Source organism: Dysidea avara, chromosome 7, assembly GCF_963678975.1.
Source record: "Dysidea avara chromosome 7, odDysAvar1.4, whole genome shotgun sequence".
Classification (NCBI taxonomy): Eukaryota; Metazoa; Porifera; class Demospongiae; order Dictyoceratida; family Dysideidae; genus Dysidea; species Dysidea avara.
The window spans coordinates 18,439,917-18,460,939 of NC_089278.1; the positions used below are offsets into that span (position 1 = coordinate 18,439,917).

Here is a 21,023-nt window from a genome sequence, read left to right on the forward strand (position 1 = left end):
ATCTATAGAGACAGAGGACTGGAGAGACTAAGTTTCAGCTTCATAAGTTCAGCAGAGTGGGAAACACAGCACCAGACAGCCGGACGAGCAAATAAATCAATATGTATAGAAACCTTTGAGAAAATAATCTACAGGCACTTACATAAACCATCATAACTTACTGATATAAGGATATATGGAGTTAAATCTTGTCTCACTGTACTCGCCATGAATTTGTAAATCCACCAAGGTATAGCTTTTTCCCAATGTATGCTTCTGTGTTCAAGAAGGAAGAAAAATTCACTGAAGAAAGAAATTCTTTTGTCACCGCAATGTAAATAAATATCTGTAACTGAGAAACCTTCCTGTGTATATGGGGATGAAACAAGGATTTTTGAACTCCTTATGAACAGGCAAACACGATCATTCCCAGGGTCTATCCATTGGAGTGTTAATCCACTTACCAGTGAAGCAATGAAACCTTGCATAATTTTTTTTTCTGGAACTTGTGTTACTGATTGGTTTTATTACAAAAGTGCTATTGTGTGTAGATTGACAGTTTTCCCAAATTCAATCACATTTTGAATATTGTTTTCATATAACTAACCAATCAAAAATGCTGTTTGACATGTATGTATCATTTATAACATGATCTCACCTTCTACCATCACTCTAGCTCTATTAGACTCAACACTAATTCCATCCTTACTAGCCATACAATAATAGATCCCATCATCATTGGCCGTTATCATAGGAATATTTAGTGTGTTGCTGTTCTGACCTGTTGATCTGACAGATACGCTACCATTAACACGATACCATGAGTATGTCACAAGATCAAAAGATGCTGAGCAAGTTAATGTGACATCTTGTAGTGCTACAACAGTAGTACTTAATGGATGAGTGATGATTTCTGCAATTGTGGCTTACAATTTTGAAAAAACACAATTACTGTTAACTTACTTAAAATAGTGACATTGGCAACATTTGATCTAGTCCCACCAACTTCATTAAACACTACACACCTGTACTGTTGTGACTCTTGTAAGTTATTAACAACAAGACTACCATTATTACTAGACTGTGTACTAGTAATATTACTCCATTGTCCTTCATTAATATTTCTACTTTGCCATTGATATGTAATTGACCCTCTAGCAGTTCCCTCACAATTCAGAGTAATACTCATACTAACAGTGATCAACTGACTGGTAGGGTGAGTTATGATAGTGGGAGGACCTGTGTGATATACTTTCTATAAAGTTTTATGATTGTACACATGTACAGGGTACTAGTAGCAGTACCCACCCAATATATACATCAAGTTTCTAGATGTGTACAAAAAAAACTACATATTCTTCGTACTGTGATATGAATTTTACAAGCCACTTGCACTTACTTAGCACATAGATGCATGCTTCTAAATTCTTTGTAGTGAAGACATACAACACAATAAAAGACATGAAATAAAACAAACTAATTATTAGCAAGCCTATACATATTAGCAAGCCCACAAAAGCACTTTAATGTTCTCTAACATTATATCCCAATGACTTAAGTTACTTTCTATCAGTATGCAAAGGGTAAAAATTGGGTAGAAAATTTCTATTGTGACAATAAAAACATGTATACTACTATACTGGGATTTGTACCCAAGCACATGAGCTACGTGCTGTAGCAACTAAACAAATCATTTTTATATTATGGCCTTCAAAGTGCACTGTACAGGACAAAACAAAAGCATACAAATTCAGGATAACCGAATGATAAACACTTCATTAATCGTATTCATATGCATAAAACTTGTGAGCAACCAATGTGATGGCTGGTCAGATGAAAAAATGGACAACTTTATGCATATGGATTAGTACTTACCATAAACATTCACAATAGCAATATCAGACAACACTATTCCACCTTCATTGTTCACTCTACATCTGTACACATACACTGCACTAGTCAGTGTTGTATCAGTAGTGTATGACGTTGTGTTATCATTACTAACAGTAGTCCAACTACTATCAGGACTTTTTCTCTCCCAGGAATATACTAGTGTTCCTATACCACTTGCTGTACAATTGAGAGTGACACTTCCTCCCATTGGTACATCTCCACCAGTTGGGTGAGTAGTGATTGATGGAGAACCTGTAATGTTGGGTTAATTAATGGATTGAAAAACGAGTAACAAACAGCATGGTAGTAGCATTTAGTAGATTCCCCCTAAAATGAATGACGCCCTCCAAAATACTATCATTAAAAACCATCTTAATATCATATGCAATGAAAATCACTTTTACAAAACAATCTTAGTGCATCTAACATCAAATCCAGCATTAAAAACAGATGGCTGGATATTTAATTTTAAAAAATCACCAAAACCCAATTTTCAGTCACAAGGCTAGAGGCCAAGCATAGCAGTGCATGGCCACCATTTCATACCACAATTACAAACTCATGGGTGGCACATGCCTTTTCTGGCATTTTGCCTTTCTTTTTTATCTTCAATTACATGGTCGTCTTCTTCTTCATGCAAGGAAACAAAAGGTATATCAATTTTTATTTGGAATTCCAAATATACAACTGAATTCTACTGTAGCACACATTTATCTAGAGACCATAGCTGGTATTCAAGAGCAATACTCACACTAAAGTAGTATGTTGCAAGTACTTGTCACTTGAGTGTAGCAAGGAATGCACAAATTATGTAAGTGTGTACAAATATGTGTCTACCGAGTCACCTACAAAATGTATACTAAGCTAACATTCACTTATTTTACATATTAGGATACTTAATACAGTGCCTATACAATTTTTCTCACACGTATGCTGGTGTTACCAGAAACTTTTCTTGCATGGATACAGAAAGATATGTATTAACCATAACTAGCACAATTAGTATATTTCACTGCTCTTCACACCAACTGATCTGACTGTTCTAATAGAGTACCTCAATCTTGTGTAGAAAATATAATTCTATTCATTCATTGGTCTCATGGTGCTTAAGCTACTGGTACAAACACTGAACATTTTTCATAACCATTTTGCAATACCAGATATGCAGCCAGGATTCAAGATGACAATAAATAGAATGGATAACCAGAGCAAACCTTAAAATATTGTTAGAAGCCTGCATGTAGTTTATTTATGCAGAATAAACATCACCATATAAACAAGTTACAAACATATGCACAAAGATACCTAATAAAATATTTACTACTGCAATCACAGTGAACCCTTTCTGCAGACCCATACCATATCCAGCACCATCAATGTATAGTCTAAGACTAAACTCTTCAGTTGGTTCATCAATATCATCAGCTACTATTGGAATACTAGCTGTGGCTGCTGTACTTCCACTTAGAAAAGTAGCAGTGTATTGACCGGGTATGAAATCTGTCCCAGCTATAGAACCAGTACAATATTTACACACAGCATATACACTATCATACATGTATACATGTGCAATACAAAGTTTTAGCAAATATCAAGACACACGGTAGTGTGTCGTGCGGCCCAAGAAGCCGGCGCGTAACACCCGTGAGTATATTGACTAGAGCTCGGCGGTATTGAAATTTGAATACACGGTATTAGTAACAGGAAAATATCGCGGTATATCGGTATATAGTTAGCTTGTTTTTGTAATTATTGCATTATTTCTTGGGCCTAGTAAGAAGCGGTATCATCCCAAAAAACAAAAAAAATATAGTTCAGTACAAGTAAGCATGTGTTGTAATGTGACAACCTTAAGTTTTTGTTTAGGGCATGTCTGCTAAACCATCAACAAATTGGATAATTAAACACCAAAGGCTGGGTTAAAAGCAATCCTATACCGGTATTCATCAATATACCGGTATTTCGATATATCGGTTATCAAACACTGTCACGGTATGATAATCGGTTATGATAATTTATCATGATAAACGGTATTACCGATATATCGCAGAGCACTAATATTGACAGGAAGAAAGAAAACGCAATTTTCGCACATCCGCCTTGATGAAACAAGACCATTTTTGCTGTGGACACTCCCTCCACCTTCAGCACTCCACATTCCAAATTTGAGCGAAATAGCTTCAAGCGTTCCCCAGATATTCGACTTCAAAAATTGGCTTAGTTTCTTCGTTTTTTTTTCTTCTTATTTTTCTTCCTATTTTCGCCGCACACTTACAAAAACTGCTATAAAACGCGAACGCTATATCCGATTGCCTTGAAATTTGGCACACTGAAGGGGGGTATAAAGGCGCATCTCTGTACCAACTTTGGCTAGAATACGATAAACAGGAAAAGAGTTATGAGCGATTATGCAAGAAAAATAACACCAATATGTTGTCACGCCTACAGGGTAAACCGCGTATGGGAAGAAGCTGAAAATCGGTGGGTGAATAGGTTAACTATTAAACCTCAAACCTTTTGTAGTTTGAAAGAAATCGAGCTAAAAACCAGGAAAATACAACGAAAAAACCAACAGTGTGTAACAATTACGCAATCGAGATTAGCTAATAAAAACGACTACTTGCCACGCCTACCAGATAAACCGCTTGGGGTAATGCTTTGAAAAATGCTGTATAGATGGAGTAATCATCTTAGAAAGGCTCTTCAATGGTGTAGAAGAATCAGACTTAAAGCCACGGAGTTATAACACGAAATCCAACTTGGTGCAGCAAGTGCGAGATCGAGATACTCTAATAGAGCAGTCATCCTAATAGAGCAGTCACCCTGAAGAGAATTCAAGAGATCAGCTACAAACAAGTAACCTGTATAGAGATCAGCTACAAACAAGTTACCCTGTAGAGAGATCAGCTACAAACAAATCTCCCTGTAGAAAGATCAGCTAGAAGAAGTCACCTTATAGAGAGTTCAGCTACAAAGAACCATCATGTAGAGAGTTCAGCTGCAAACAAATCACCTGTAGAGAGTTCAGCTACAAAGAAATCTTCCTGTAGAGAGATCAGCTAGAAGAAGTTACCTTATGGAGAGTTCAGCTACAAAGAAACCATCATGTAGAGAGTTCAGCTACAAACAAATCACCCTGTAGAGAGATCAGCTAGAAGAAATTACCTTGTAGAGAGTTCAGCTACAATGAAACCACCATGTAGAGAGTTCAGCTGCAAAGAAATCCCCCTGTAGAAAATTCAGCCACAAACAAATTGCTTTGTAGAAAGATCAGTTAGAAGAAGTTACCTTGTAGAGAGTTCAGCTACAAAGAAACCATTCTGTAAAGAACTCAGCTGCAAACAAATCACCTGCACAGAATTCAGCTACAAACAAATCACCCTGTATAGAGATCAGCTAGAAGAAGTTACCTCGTAGATAGTTCAGCTACAAACAAATCACCCTGTAGAGAGATCAGCTAGAAGAAGTTATATACCTTGTAGATCGTTCAGCTACAAACAATTCACCCTGTAGAGAGAGCAGCTAGAAGAAGTCACCTTGTAGAGGTTCAGTTACAAAGAAACCACCATGGAGAGTTCTGTAATAAATAAATGTATTATTTAAATATAATTTGTACATTTACTGATAAAATCAGAAAGTACATTTGCTTCATCTTTTCTTCTTCTTATAGTAAAGAAAAAAAGACAGGTTAAAAAAGTCCCAAAGCCGGCCATAGGCCAGCTTTGGGGTATACAAATACAAAAAGAAATGAAATCTAATCCAAAACAGCCAAGCTGTAAAAAAACAGTGCGGCCCTCAAAAAGGCTATGGTGAAAAAAGATATGAAATCCAAGGTGGCGGCCAAGAAATGGTTGTGATGGTAGGTTAATGGTAAAAAATTTAATAACGACAATTAAGGTGAATTTTGTGCCAAGACCAAGCGGCACAAAAATTCACCTTAATTGTCGTTATTAAAATTTTTACCATTAACCTACCATCACAGCCATTTCTTGGCCGCCACCTTGGATTTCATATCTTTTTTCACCATAGCCTTTTTGAGGGCCGCACTGTTTTTTTACAGCTTGGCTGTTTTGGATTAGATAATAAATATGTTGGTAACAATGTAACATAACAGCTAAGCAAACTCAATATTTATGTGCATGTATGTAGATGGCACATGTGCATAAGCTCTACTGATTAATAATGGAAATGGTTCCATTTTTACTGAAAGAAGACCTGTAACTGGATGAATTAATGCACATTTTAAAACGTTTGGTCTTTTCCATAAAGACAGCTATGGTACAAGACACCTATGCATATGACTGTAGTGCAAAGTAAGCAAAGTACGTGCGTGTGCGTGCGTGTGTGTATACCTATTTGTGTACATAAATTACTATGTCAGGTACCTGATATCATAATTGAATATTACCTGTAGCAGCAGGTGATAAAGAACTGTTAGCTTCAGCAATGACAATAACACTGAATGATTGTGATTGAGTTTGTCCTGATAATACTAGAGGAACAACCAGTAAACCACTTGACTCTGACACTGACAAGGAAGAATACTCAAACTCCACTGTATTCACTATATACATAAAAAATCAATAGTAATATTGCTAAATCACACTAACAAATCATAAATATGTAGCTAGCATATAAAGGTAGGTAGTGGAAAAGTGTGGTAGTGCAGACTTTGAATGATTAGAAGCAAACCCATCCAACCAGCACATTGAGATACATAAACATATTTACCTGGAGGTGGTAGAGAAGATAATGGATCCACAACATGAATTATTATATCATGTCTTAGTAACTCAGATCCTCCAATACTAACTGCTACTTGTAACTTATAATCATCCAGTGGAATAGGATCAGATGTTGCTGATGATAATGAACATGATTCAATAAGATCAGGAAGATACAGATCATAGTAATCCTCAAATGCCACATGAGTAGTATGTCCATTGCCAAAATAAAAGTATGGATTATCAGATGGATAAAGGTGAAATGTGATGTCATCAAGATAATCATAGTTGTCATGATGTCTTTGGAAATCCTGAGTTATTATGAACCACAAGTCCTTAAACTGTCCTGTCACATTAGGTGAAATAAAGATTTCATATAGTGTGGAGTCCATCCAGTACTGGGTGCCAATTGGTACTACAAAGTTCATTAAATTTCATTAACAATTGTGTGTAAATATGTAGTGTGTGTGTGTGCGTGTGTGTGTCTGTGTGTGTGTAATGTGTGTTTGCATGTGTGTATAGATATAAATTTCATGTTTTATAGTGATCGTTATGAAAAATGCATTGACTGCTACATTGTGAAGCTAATTGATAACCTAATTTTTACACTTTAGTCAAGTTACATTCAAACAAAGAACTTTCCAAGAGAATTATGTGATTTACACAATTCACATTAGACTGTATTTATAATCATTGCATTTTGATACCTATTGTCTTGGCTGAAAATGCATCACTAATCAAAATAATGAAATCAGCCCATAGCCAGCCAAACGCTGTTTATGTATACATATCTAGTTGTGTCTTTGCCTCAAAAAATTGCGTATGTATTTTTACTACTGTATCAATCTAGCTATTTATATCCCCTGTTCACCTCTCTGTATACATGTCTATCTATCTGATTCAAAATACATAATCATTTTAATAATAAGTGAATAAATTAATTGACCTAGTAACATTAATACAATTAGCACAATGTGGTCAAGAATTGTTATACCACAAGTTATTACAGGTTGAGAAAACTTTGCATCAAAAATTCCAGCGGTCATATATACATCCACTCAGAGATACTGTTTCAGAAGTTCTCGGGTGCTTGGCTCCTGAGGTGATCCATCATAAAATTAATAGAGACAGTAACTGGCAAACCTCAAACCTAACTTATATTTGCAAAAAGTGAATGAGTTGTAAGCGGCATATATACATAACCCTGAAGTGAACATTTCATCTATGTAGTTTTTCCTAATCTTATAGTTAATATTTTTGAACTTGCACCTAGTGCCACATTATTGCTGAATGATCAGATGCAAGCACTAAGTGAGAACTATGTGGATAGCACAGGAAAGAAGTAAAGTTGTAGAAGAAATGAGCAAGGGTACCATATAAGGACCTGCAGCTTAACTAACAAAAGAGAATAGCAGTTGAAACAACAGCACTAACAGCAAGATTAGGCACAGAGTAGAAACTGAAACTAATGAAAGAAAGAAGCAAGGTTGCAATTCTTCTGCCAGACAGAGAGTTTTTGATAGTTGAGTACCAAATGTTGTAAATTATTTACCAGTAGAGATATGAATTAAGAAAAAGTATGGTGTGCATGCTATACTGGCAACAGAACTTAATATCAAATGTACATGAACTATTACACAATTAGGGATATGATGCTAATAAGTGAGGAACAATGTAAAACCATAAGCCAGAACCGAAATAAAATCATTCATCAACATCACAAAGTAGTCAATATACAAAGCTTCCAGTTGATGATGCAGAAATTAATTAAAATAATTTCAGAGACATAATTAATAGCCTTAGAAACATACAATGTATTGTTTGTATGCAACAATTTCTTTCCATACAGATGCAGTAGGCGTATGCAACTACAGTACATTATTGTGGATAAGAGTTCAGCAATACTAGCATCCATTGTCATGATTGCAACAGCTTAGTACCACCCATATATAGCTATATGTAGCACATATAAGTTCTTCTCCATATACAGATAGACGGCTAAAGCATGGTCGTTTTTTTTTTGCTGTAACCTTTCCATGCACTCTCCTAGTAAAAATGTAAGGCAGTGACAAAAATTTTGGCTAAGCACACTAGTGGTAGCCAGCTTTTAATATGGCAAGTACATTAACAAGTTTATTCCATAATATTAACCCTTGATATCAAAGTTTAAGGTTTGGATTATAGCATCTTCATCACGTAAAACAAAGGGATGATCTTATCCTATGATTTCATACAATCTCGGGTTAAAAGGAGGCCATAAACTTGCTGAAATATTTTTCGTGAGAATTCACTACTACTTAGTGTGGTAGCTAATATTTTGGGTGCGTGAAACAGAAACACGCATTCTATTCCACTGAAGCCCTGCTTCAATTTTAAAAAAAACAAAAAAAAAACAAAAACAGGGAATACATGGTAGTTAAACCCTGGCAATGTTAAACACCAGTGCATGGAAGACAAGATTATAATTATATTTACACATTTAGTTAAAAGAAGTGCAATCAAAGCAAAGCAAATTGATGCCATATACATTGTAAAACTACAAGTTCAGCAAAATTAAAGCTATACACAAATGACATGCCTATCTAGCCTTACTAACACGTTGTTTGTGAACTTAACTGCTTCAAAGTGTGGGATAGAAGCCAGTTAATAAGCCCCACCTGTATTCGTTGGATATCTAGTTTCAACACCTCAGCCTCCCTCTGCCTCTGATTTCAGGTTGATAACTTATCCTACTTGTGGTGGGGTTTAACCATAACTTATTACTATAAGTACCGAAACCTTTTGTTATGGAGCAAGGTAAAGCTATTTCTATCTTCTCTAAAATAGAATTTTTACAGCATAGATACATCACTTCTTAAGTTTCAAGACTGGCTTTTCCGTCTGAATACAGTGTACAAAGTGACTGCAATCATTTGACAGTATGGCAATGAATTGAATAATGCCATATCGAACGAATAGTCAAATAACCGAATAACCGTTTCAGCATTTGATTTGATTTTTTGTTTAAACTCAAGACGTTCGACATAGCCGTTCTTCCACGTCAGAGTACACTGAGACACATACAAATACACAAGTACAAAACTGAAAAACATACAAGACATGACACATACAAAGCAATACATTTAAATAATACACAAATTAACTATTATTAGTCATAGAGAAGGTCTTCGTTAAAGTGACAAATTCTCCAGCACTACTACAAAGGCATATGGTCCATAACTGTCACATATGGATCTAATGTTGCTTATCAGCTTATGTCTAGTAAACGCTACAGTGTTGCACACTAACTTCTAGCTACTAGCTGACAGTATATAGCTACATGATAATACACTTGTATTAATACTAAACCATGTATCACCACCCTTACTTCTTTCACAGTTTCCAGTGCTCCAATTTCCTTGGATCATTCTCTCCGTGTCACTAGGGCATATCTCAACACATCCACTAACATTATTGCAATTGAATCCAACACGACAGAATTTTCCCAAGGGGCAGCTCCGGCGTTGAACCTGGTCTTGCGGTTGAGATGTAGTATCACCCAAAAAGAGCACCAGTACTAGCATTGACGAAAGCAGACTGGTAGAAAACATCTTGATATCTGCTGTCATTGTACGTACGTCGATCAACACACGAAATTAAACTCACCGTGTAGCTAGCTACTATTCTACCAACGAATTACACCTCGATTAATACGTACTGGGCCAGCGTTTCAGTTTCAGTGATCGGTATACACGTTTCCCACCGTTTATAACTTGACGTTTTACTTACCACATACTATATGGGTTATTAAATTTATTGACCTCAAAGCTGTTACATTCGCCTTGTTTACGAAACCACACTTTATATAACTGTGACACGAAGCAAATTTCCATATATGGATTGTGGTTGTATGATCAATTGATCCCTTGCTGTCTAGATTAGAGGAGTATCGTGCGATGATCAGTTCGATTGATAAATGTGATAATGGTACCGAGGCTACTCATAACGAAGGAAGAAACGATTTTGGCAAGGGTCGAGGCCGGCTGCCGGGGTGTGTACACTTATCGCCATACTGAACGATGAGGTGGACTGAGGATATCAACCTCAGCAATGCGCAAGGTGACCTAATTAGCCTACAATAGCAGATTAATATAACTTTTACTAACGCAGCTACTTCCTGTACTGGAAACTTTCGCCCAGTCAGCAACCTCACTGAATCAACAAGGTAAAAATAACCAAGTGCTGTCTCAGCAAGAAGCATGCCATGCTCAGCTACTTGTCCCAGTGAAAGTTCAACTGTTGTAGCCAGCCATTAATAGTTTTTTGGAGGAAAAAAAAACAAACCAAAGAAATTAATTTGTAAGTTAAACTTTGAGGGTTTGTATTTCATAAGGCAATCTTGCTCAAATTTGGTATGTGGGATGCCGAAGGTGGATTTAGTACAAAGTTCTTTCCACAGCCACGCTGTGGCATGCCAGCTTTCTTGGCTGCACGACGCTATACTACTGTCTGTATTTTTAATGTAGGACAATTATTGATAATAAGCCAAAAAGAACTTCGACACAGGACAAAGCTAAAATACGAACTAATCAAGTACAAATAGCTACCAAACTGAATTACTATACACATGTACAAATTAATTTAAATTTATATAATACAGTGTACTGTACTATTGTGTGCTACCTTGCGTATTGATTGTTATGACCTTGTGATACCAATAATATCCACACTGTAGTGCACTGGACTGTCTTGATTTATTATGAACTCATGATATAGATTATATATGCAACATTGAACCATACCCTTTCTGTTTGGTATAACTACACGTAATCATTAATTCTGTGGATATGGACATTCGGCAAAAGTTATATGTGACTCAGTCTGGGAAAACCTGTCTTATCACCTATTTAAAAGTATCAAGAAATGCCAGTTTTAAATATTTAGTGTGTTGTAGCTTGCCAATGGTTGAAGCTATGTGTACCAAATTTTCACACGTTTTATACTGATTCCTCACCTTCCAGAGCATCCACTGTGCAAGTAACCAACAACTAAGTTTCCTGCCATTTTAGATAGTTTTTAAGCCAAGGTTGACTGCATCAGGCGAGCTCCAAAAGGGGTGGGAGGCCTGGAAGGCAGGCAAGATGGTGTTGAAAAGGAAAGGAAGACGTAGTAGGGGTAAATTAGGCCACGTTTTGGGCCATTCAGGTTTCAAAATTGGCTAAAATGAAAGGAAATTCACAGCAGAGGTACTTATTCAACACCACAGAGCTGTACAGCTACATGCAGTCATCCCCAGGCTGACCAGGGCTCCATTAAGGCCCCATACCACACGTACGGATCGCCACTGGGCTTGGGAAAAGCAGCCAGCAAAACCAGACCACTCAAGTCTAGCTGATTTTGATTGTGGAATTAGATAGTTTATTCATGTAGCTTTGTGTCCTGGGTGAAAAATTGAATCTGCTGACATGGACCATAAGACCGATTTTCTCAGACTGGGTTACATATGCGCTTAACAGGCAATATGCGCTTAATAACCATGGGGCCCTGGAAGGTGGATAAGATGGTGTTTAAAAATTGAAAAGGAAGGCCAAGGGATGAATTAGGCCAAGTTTTGGGCCATTGAGGTCTCACAACTGGTTAAAATGAAAGGAAATTCACAGCAGAGGTACTTATTCAACACCACAGAGCTGTACAGTCACATACAGTCATCCCCAGGCTGACCAGAGCTCCATTAAGGCCCCACACCGCACGTACGGATCGCCACTGGGCTTGTGAAAAGCAACCAGCAAAACCAGACCACTCCAGTCTAGCTGATTTTGATTGTGGAATTAGATAGTTTATTCACGTAGCTTTGTGTCCTGGGTGAAAAATCGAATCTGCTGACATGGGTGATAAGACCGGTTTTCCCAGACTGGGTCACATATGTATATAGTAATGTTTCACAAATCTACTTTAGGCATCATATGTGTCTACTCATCTGCAGTTGTGATTATGTAATTTGTGAACCAGATGTTACTTGTATTAGAAATTTTCAACCTACTGATTTTTCATGTAGCTATATTTTTGCTAACCAAGTTACACCCCTTCAACAAAATGCTTGACAAGCTATTATAATAGTATGTGGTAGCCATAGCTACGTATTTCATAACGCACTTTCAGTATTGATTTGAATTTACAAAATCAAAGTTCAAGAAATAAAATTCCCATTAGGAACCCATACAAAAATAACTGTTCGGAGAACTGTACGAGATTTTACAGTAGGCATCTAGATTTTTAAAGTAACAAATCTGCCCAATAGAACCCTGGTTACAATGCACAATTAGGATTGCTTCATCTGATTTTTTATAGTGCCATTTATTAAGCCTTAATCGTAATATATGTTAAAACTTCAAAAGCGCACTGTCAGATGGAAGGTATTCACTGGTGCTTACTTTAAAGTGCATAGTTACTTTGCTCAATTTTCAACTACACAGCAGTTTTTTGATGGTTGTGTCATGAACTCAAAAGTATAAGCCACTTCAAAGTCAGCGTAACAATGCCATAGCCACAACTCCACCTTAGGTATTGTTGCAGCATTGTAACATCTCCACTTTAATTGTTTACCTTTATAACTTAATCTTTGAGTTAGCCATTTGCTCATGAGTATCACCATTGTATTGACAAGTGTGCAGTAGGTGAAATATGTTCACACCACAAAACGCAATAAGTCCTGAAGTTACTCATTTAATGTACAATAAAATTGCAGCTATAAGCACCTGAATTTCAACAAGACAGTTCAGGTTACTAGATGGCTCCCTAATCAATTGTGTCATTTACGTTTTAAAATGTATGGGGAGCCCCAGAGAAAAAATGTGCAGTATTATAGCACTGTGCATGCCAAGGTAGTCGATTCCAACCCACATATATATATACATATCTGAAATCGGCAATATATATATATATATATATATATATATACCTGAGATTGGTGATCTAGACTCTATCTATTGTGCAAATAAAAAGTCCAAATTTAATTGGACTGGAATGTCTATATATAGTCAACAAGTTTTCCAAGGGTTTCTGTGATGTTGAAAGAAGTCATCCTGGGCAAAGTGGATATGCTGATTTTGAATTTGCCATCTGTGTTTTAGTGAAATGATGTTTTCTGGTGGTTCACAATGAAAATATGCCTTGTAAAAAGGTATACCACCATCTAGGACTGTTCAGAATCCTGCATTAAAGCCATCCTGGCACTCAAGACATTCATCAGCATCAATCCAAGGGTAGTTTGAAAGTGAGCAGTTTGCAGTGTTGACAGAATTGCTATAGCATGCAAGGTCATGCATAACATCCAAAAAACGGTGACTAACACGTAATGCAAACCTTATAAGGCTTTCTAGCTGACTGTTGAGGTATACTGATGTACGTAACTACTGCTACTGCCGTTATTGTCTATTTGCTCTGGCTGCAATGACTCTTTCTCACCAGGGACAGTTTATTAGGCCACTTATCATTAATTTGATGTTCAGATCAGAAAGTTGCCTAAACCGGGAAGCTCATTATTCATACTTACATGCACCTGACTACTGTTTTATTACAGTTAGCTGAATTAAGTACAGCATTTTCTGTACATTATGTGGCACCAAGCACATTATCAGAAGTGCCATAAATTTGAATACGAGGTAAAATCTCTCAAGAATGACTACAGCTTTTTAGGATAACCAAAACTATGTAATATTTTTGATTGAGTCAATATTTTGCAAAGAATATACTGCGTGTTCTGTGCTATACTAGTAATACATGGGTACCCTGCATATATTCAGAGATAATTAACTAGTGATGTTGCATGACAGAATGACTTTTTGTTATCATATTGATGCAGTGAACAATTACTTTACATGACAATCACACTGCAACATATATGATCAGTAATTTTCAAATTATTGTAAGGTTGCATTTTTGGATACTACTGTGCTTGTCACAGAAGTATGGAGGATGGTAATTATTATATAATTATGACGGCATCACTACATAACCAAGAGCAATCATAGTAAAGTTATAGGTTGCATCCAGCTATGTACTACTCATGCAGGTAATGAGAACTGGAGCTTACATAGCAAAGTTGTTGAAAAAAGCCTAACTATAGAATAAATTTATCAATTCTCAAACCTTACTAGGAGGCTCAAACATGCAATGATATCACTGTTAATTTATTGATAAAATATGTATCCACGTAATTACGTGCATACATTTTTGCTTTTCTATCCCAAGATTAGCTCCAGTGTTCCACTGGTATTATCTTCAGCAATCCAACCTCCTGAAATGCCATGCTTAACACTTATCAACTTTACTAGTGGTAGTTTGTCAGTACTCAAAACTTGTCATCAGTTGGTGGTAGAGTTCCTAGGAACTTCTGATCATGATAGTGTAACAATTGGTCAACAATAGAAGGAGTACAGATCTAATTTTTCTATGCGATTTTCACAATGTATGAAATAGACCATGTTGACAAGTAGTGGCATGTTTCTGAACATTTTCTAGCATGTTGATATCCTTTGACAATTGCAATACTATGTACCATTATGTGTACTCATATGCACTTTTCATATAATGATAAAAGCATACCAGATGATCAAATGAGAATCTGAAAGTAATGACAAAATCTCTTTTTAACATCTACATTAAATACATACTTCTTATTTACTATTATTTATATCACTTCCTCAATATGTAGCATACTCCTCAGCTACTGTTATTCACAATCTTGTTTCAGTCTATAGGGAGGAAAGTTGATGGATTGTCTAAAGATACTCTTCATTGCTATCCTTGCTGTTGGTAAAGCAGGAATACTTCAATGTTCTGATCAACAGTCAACAGGCAGTGCTAGTGGTATGGCTGATCTCCAACAAGTCACTACACTACAATATTGCCTCATTGATAACTGTACCATCATGAGGATTGATACAGGGGAGAAATTTGATGTCACCTACACTACTGATAGTCTCCTTGTGGTCACTCCAACAGATGCCTCAACCTCTATGATAATTGCCAAACTAGACAGTGGACCACCTTGCAACAACGAGTATGACAATTTACCCCGTTCAGTGGCACTACTTATGCTAATTGTATCAGTGTGTGGTTACATTGTTGGTGTGCACCTGTTGTTTAAGGAACTCCGCAATTTATTTGGGAAACTATTGATGTTATATGCTACTTTCATGATACTATTTTGCCTTAATGCCATCATTTCATTGTTACTACATTACAGGGTAGCAGTTAATTCCCTTGCAACATGCCTATCCCTTACAGCATTTGCTTTAACTACCATTGTGCCAGTAGATGGCTTTGCCACCTGCATACTTGCTTATTTTGCCTATGTGATGTACCGCAGTTATAAGCTTTACAGAGGGATGTCATCAGAACTGTCAACATATCTGCTCAAATGTTATTTGGCTTATACATTTGGTACAATGACACTAGTGCTCATCACAGTGGCAGTCTTCTATATGATAACTGGGAATTACAGGTATGCGCTTCTACCAGATGGGCACTGCAATCTTAATCGAACCTCTTACATCTTTGACATCCATTCAACCATCACCAGACTTGCTCAAATTGTGCTGTTTGGGGCTTACCTCTTCTACTACTGTAAGGTGAATCAACACTTTCGTGATGCTGGTGTGTCACATAATGAGCAAAAGAAGAAGCTTTCCTTGATTGCGATTGCAATGGGAGCAACTATTGATGTATCGCGGTTTGTCTGGCTTGCTGGAATAGGAGACACAGCATTTGCAAGAAATTTGAGGACAACAAGTGCAGCCCTAACATTCATACAACTATGTGTCATCATGCTCACTTTCACATGCACAGAAAAGATGTCTCGGCTTTGGAAAGAACGTTTCTCCAGACCAAACTGAACCCTAGTTGCTCTATTTAGTAATGCTTGCTACTTGCTGTGTAGTATTGCATAAAAACCATATGTCCATGGTTGTATCAGATAATATACATATAATTCACATTGCGCCAATTATATATAGTTTGAATACCATTTCATCATGCAGCATGATAGTAATGCATAGTGACGATCATGAAGGTTTGTGCTTTCTCATGAAAAATATCAACCAGGAACCAGCCTCACAATGCCTTGGCAGTATCAATACATGCAATGAAGCCCAATCACACCTTCAAGACAATTAAATCCGAAACTCTTTCAATAAAAGTTGAAAACTATGAATTACCAGGATTTCTACTGACTGACTGACTAACTAAATAAAACTGACTGACTGGTACCTTCAGACAAGTGTATGAATCACTGATGTTTCCATTGCTTAATGCACAACAGTTGGTGAAATGAATGCACCGTAAAGCTTTCACTTACAGATCAATGCGCCATGTCAATTTGCAGGTAGCACTTTATTTGCAATATAATGGTAAAATGGATTCCATGCGTGACTGTTCTATTAGAGTATCTCGATCTTTTTCATACAAAATGTGCTAAGCTGCCATTCCTTGGTGCCCATTTTTCCACTTTTTCCACCTATTTTTCCAGCATTTTGCTCTTTGCTTTTACCAAAGTATTTTTCCAAAAAATTTGCCGGCAAAATCGGCGCATCCCTAGCGCATGTCAATTTGCAGGTAGCACTTTATTTGCAATATAATGGAATTGTCCATAATCTACAGTCAGGGGTGTAGCAACAAAATTTTAAGTGGGCTGCTTAAGAAGGATGGTATAGCAGTAACTGGTTGCTATATATTTGCAATGTGAACATATGAATACCATGTGAACATATACCCTACCTAAGGAGGGCCTGGGGTGACTAATCGCTGGTAAGAATTAATAAACATTTCATTTAACTGTTGCCAATTCCATTTCAGAAGACTCATTTCAAATATTTCCTGTGGGGACATATCGCACACGTTATGTCAGCCTTAGTGCATTTACTACCATGACCACCAGACGCTTACTGCCATTGTTTCCTATAAGTATAATACATTGTATTGCAACCACTAATAAATTGTGTTGCAAAAAAATTATATTGGCTAAAATAGGGACTAGCTAACTTTGCAAATCAAGGGTGATAATTTTTCTAAAATTTACTGTTCTCTAATAAATTTTCCTTACACTTGTTTCGCCTTACATGCATTTAACCTCCATGGAAGTAAACCACATTCATACATAAAGTTCTTCATCAAAACTTTCCTTGCAGAAATGTACATACCGTAATTCGCTTTATTTTCGTGCAAAGATTTTTTGTGATAAAAATTTTCGTGTAAAAATATTTTCGTATGATTTACGTAAATGACTGCTCTATTAGAGTAGTTCGATCTTGTGTAAAAAGTTTCGTGCAAGAAATTTTCGTACAACTTTTGCATACGAAAATAAATTTACAACGGAAAAAAAAGCAAATTACGGTAGTTAGCCCAAATGACTTAAAGCACTTATGTTAAACGTAAAAGGAGTAGATTGCAGCACTATGACAATTTTGCTACAGAAAACAGAGGGCAGTGCAGACCACTCCCCTTAATATTTAGCTGCACAAAAATAGTTTTGCTACAGAAAACAAGGCACTTGACCATGCTTCTTACCGTAATTTCCTATATTTTCGTGCAAAAAAAACCGTGCTAAAATTTTTGTATAAAAATATTTTGTATGATTTACTGTTCTATTAGAGTAATTCAATATTGTGCAAAACTTTTCATGTAAGAAATTTTCGTACAAGTTTTACATACGAAAAATAATTATTTTACAATGAAAAAAGCACCTCCCCGAAATTGCACTCCTGGAACTGTTTTTCACCCGGATGTGTTGAATCTCCTCTTTTTACCTCATCTGAAGCAGTCAGCTGAGCTGTCATATGCTCTGGCTGTTGAGCAGTCAGTTGCTCACTGATTGTAGAACTGTGATATTCTGTACTAGCCAACAATCCATGCAGATATCTCTCCCACTGTCCTTAACTCTCCACCTGCTGCTAAGGCTTCAGTTACCAATGTTCACTCTGCTACATTCAAGAACCATCCACATCAATATTGCGTTGTACTCATGTTGATTGTTGGGAATCAAAATTTGAGACATTAACTGTTCAAATTAAATTTTTAGACATTGTCAATCTGGAGCAAGCTTGTCCTTTATGGAAGAGATTGATGTATGGCCTCCCTGAGAAACAGCAGTCCTTCTTGCTACATGCTGGTTGTGATACTCTACCAACTCCTATGAATCTGGCTTGGTGGAACCTCATTACTAGCCCTAAATGTGCCCTTTGTCAAGCTCCCCAGCCCACAAAAAACCATATTTTGGCTGGATGTCCTGTTGCTCTTGATCAAGGCAGGTATACCTGGAGACATGATTCAGTCCTACAGGTTCTCGTTCACGGACTCCAACAGCAATTACCTGAACTCTATGCTGACCTTCCAGGACATCTTACTAGTGTCTTCCCTCCTAGCACCATTCCAATCAATCTTTCCTCCACCCGACTTGGTGTTAGTTTCCAATGATTCCATCTGTTTGTTCAAACTAACTAGTCCCACCAATACCCAGCAACATTGATCGTTTGGCTGCTAGAGCTCGGAAGGAAGATCGGTATAGCTGTTTACAATGTAATCCTCAGCTTTCTGGCTTATCTGTTGATCTCATTTCCATTGAGATTAGTTGTTTAGGCCATTTTATGCCAGACACAATTGCCCAAGTAGCCAATGCTTGTGAAGTACAAAGAAGACTATAAGATCCCTGTTTGAGCAGGCTGCTCGCATTGCTGTCTCCTGCTCATACAGGATTTTTTTAATTCTAGAGCCTCCCCGGACTGAGACCTATCAGTTTTCCTAAACTGAACTTTTCTGAATGCTAAAATTATTATTTTTGTATTGTAATTTAATAGTGTAAGTCTTGCCAGGGCTCCTGTACTGTCTGCCCAGTGCATGGTACCCCTGAGTCTAGACCCCTGTACTTAAGTTGTATATTGTTTGTACAAAACAAGACGTATCACTCCTTCTTCTCCAATTATGGTATTGATTGATTACAAACAGTATTTCTATTAGAAACTCACTCAGGATGATTGTGATAATGTAATAAAGCAAGTTTAAGCAACTACTCTAACGCAATAACCATATTCAATGCTCTATTAGAACAGTCACATGTGTACATCATAGCTATGCTAGCAAGACTCTTGTGTAATTAGAATTATCTCCATAAAATTTTACTCTTTGGAATTCTCATAAATAACCACTGGCCTGATTACTAAATGTACTACTATACAATTAATAAAATATGTCCACTTCTTTCAATCAACTCATTGTTTATCAAATTGTGATAATGAAATTGACATGTTGATTCTTTTCTGAATTTTGCAAGATGCTAGATAGTTCTGAGGTACTTTTCTGCCAGAAAACAGATATGTTGTAGTTTGCTCTGTGAATACTCAATCTAAATGGTGCATGATATTCCCCAGTTCCTACTAAGAGAGAATATGCAAAATCTTAATGATGAATACAAGTCACTGACATTGGTACGGTGTGTTGGTACTTTTGCTGATGTAGTGGTGTAGCCTTGAGTTTTTGCATCGTGTTGTTTTAAACTTGATGACATGACTTAATTAATGTTGAAATTTTTGGAGCTGTAGTCATGAATTCACAAACAAGCTCTGCTGAAGTACAACATTTAAAAAAACGTAGTTCAAATATCCAGCAGCATTTGAGGATACAAGCACAGTTTCATACCAGATTGAGATACTCTGAAATAGTCTAATAGAGCAGTTATCACAACACTTGAGAATCCTGCACAGTTTTTGCCGAGTATAAAACCCTGTATCTGCAGCACTATCCCATGGGCACACTTAGCATACTATATAGCAATTGTTTGTAAATGTGATGTACTTAGTCCTATGACAATTTACATTCAGCTCATAATGTAACTACTTATGACTAACACTGATCCTTACATAAAACATGTTCGATTTAGAAAGCATGATTTATATCTTGTATAATTATGTATGCGGTATTGCTGTAATTTAGATTTGTGCATAAAACTACACTATTTCAGACCTTAAGTGCATAAAATGCATCTAGCCTTAGATCCTGCTGCATGGTGCACCCCTTTTCCAAAGCCTGCGTCTTGCTCTCCAACAAAGCCAGAGGTAGTTCTGTTCCCAAATTGGCATGATTTCAGAATCTATATACTTTAATTGTTGATGAAATTATTCTAGCAACTGGGTTTTTTTAAGAAGTGTAAATACATGTACAGCCCAGTAACTGCAGAAGTGATGACTTCAATAATGATTCAAATTTTTGTCTGCTATTAGTTGTTACAGTGGATAGAATTCCAGGTAGGGACCCGCCTATTATACTCAAATTCCCATGTTTTACTAATAAATTTGTAGTTATGGGCACATAATAAATGGCTGAAGCACACCTTTGCTCCTCAAAATACATGTGACGGAAAAAGATCGATATACTCTAATAGAACAGTCAGCGGCCTAA

The 21,023-nt window shown here is 36.7% G+C and overlaps 1 protein-coding gene and 1 long non-coding RNA gene across 5 annotated transcripts in view; one reads left to right on the top strand and one right to left on the bottom strand.

Annotated features, from left to right (window-relative positions):
- Positions 1-10,767, bottom strand: part of LOC136259671 (uncharacterized) — a 42,311-nt gene extending 31,544 nt beyond the window's left edge. For 2 of the 4 annotated variants that reach the window (XR_010703331.1, XM_066053174.1), the window contains exons 1-7: positions 9,964-10,767; positions 6,604-7,011; positions 6,281-6,436; positions 3,178-3,381; positions 1,855-2,124; positions 943-1,218; positions 638-892 (exon numbers count right to left, since the gene is read on the bottom strand). Coding sequence is in view for 3 of the 4 variants with exons in the window: in XM_066053174.1 (XP_065909246.1) it covers positions 638-892; positions 943-1,218; positions 1,855-2,124; positions 3,178-3,381; positions 6,281-6,436; positions 6,604-7,011; positions 9,964-10,204 (1,810 nt within the window). In the remaining variant the exon portion in view is untranslated. The remainder of the gene's footprint in view (positions 1-637; positions 893-942; positions 1,219-1,854; positions 2,125-3,177; positions 3,382-6,280; positions 6,437-6,603; positions 7,012-9,963) is intronic. The other 2 variants (XM_066053173.1, XM_066053172.1) reach the window with 2 other exon arrangements.
- On the top strand, positions 10,442-11,314 carry LOC136259672 (uncharacterized). The gene is made up of 3 exons (XR_010703332.1): positions 10,442-10,694; positions 10,746-10,800; positions 11,102-11,314. It is a non-coding gene; the product is annotated as an uncharacterized lncRNA (long non-coding RNA).
- Positions 11,315-21,023: the final 9,709 nt, after the last annotated feature.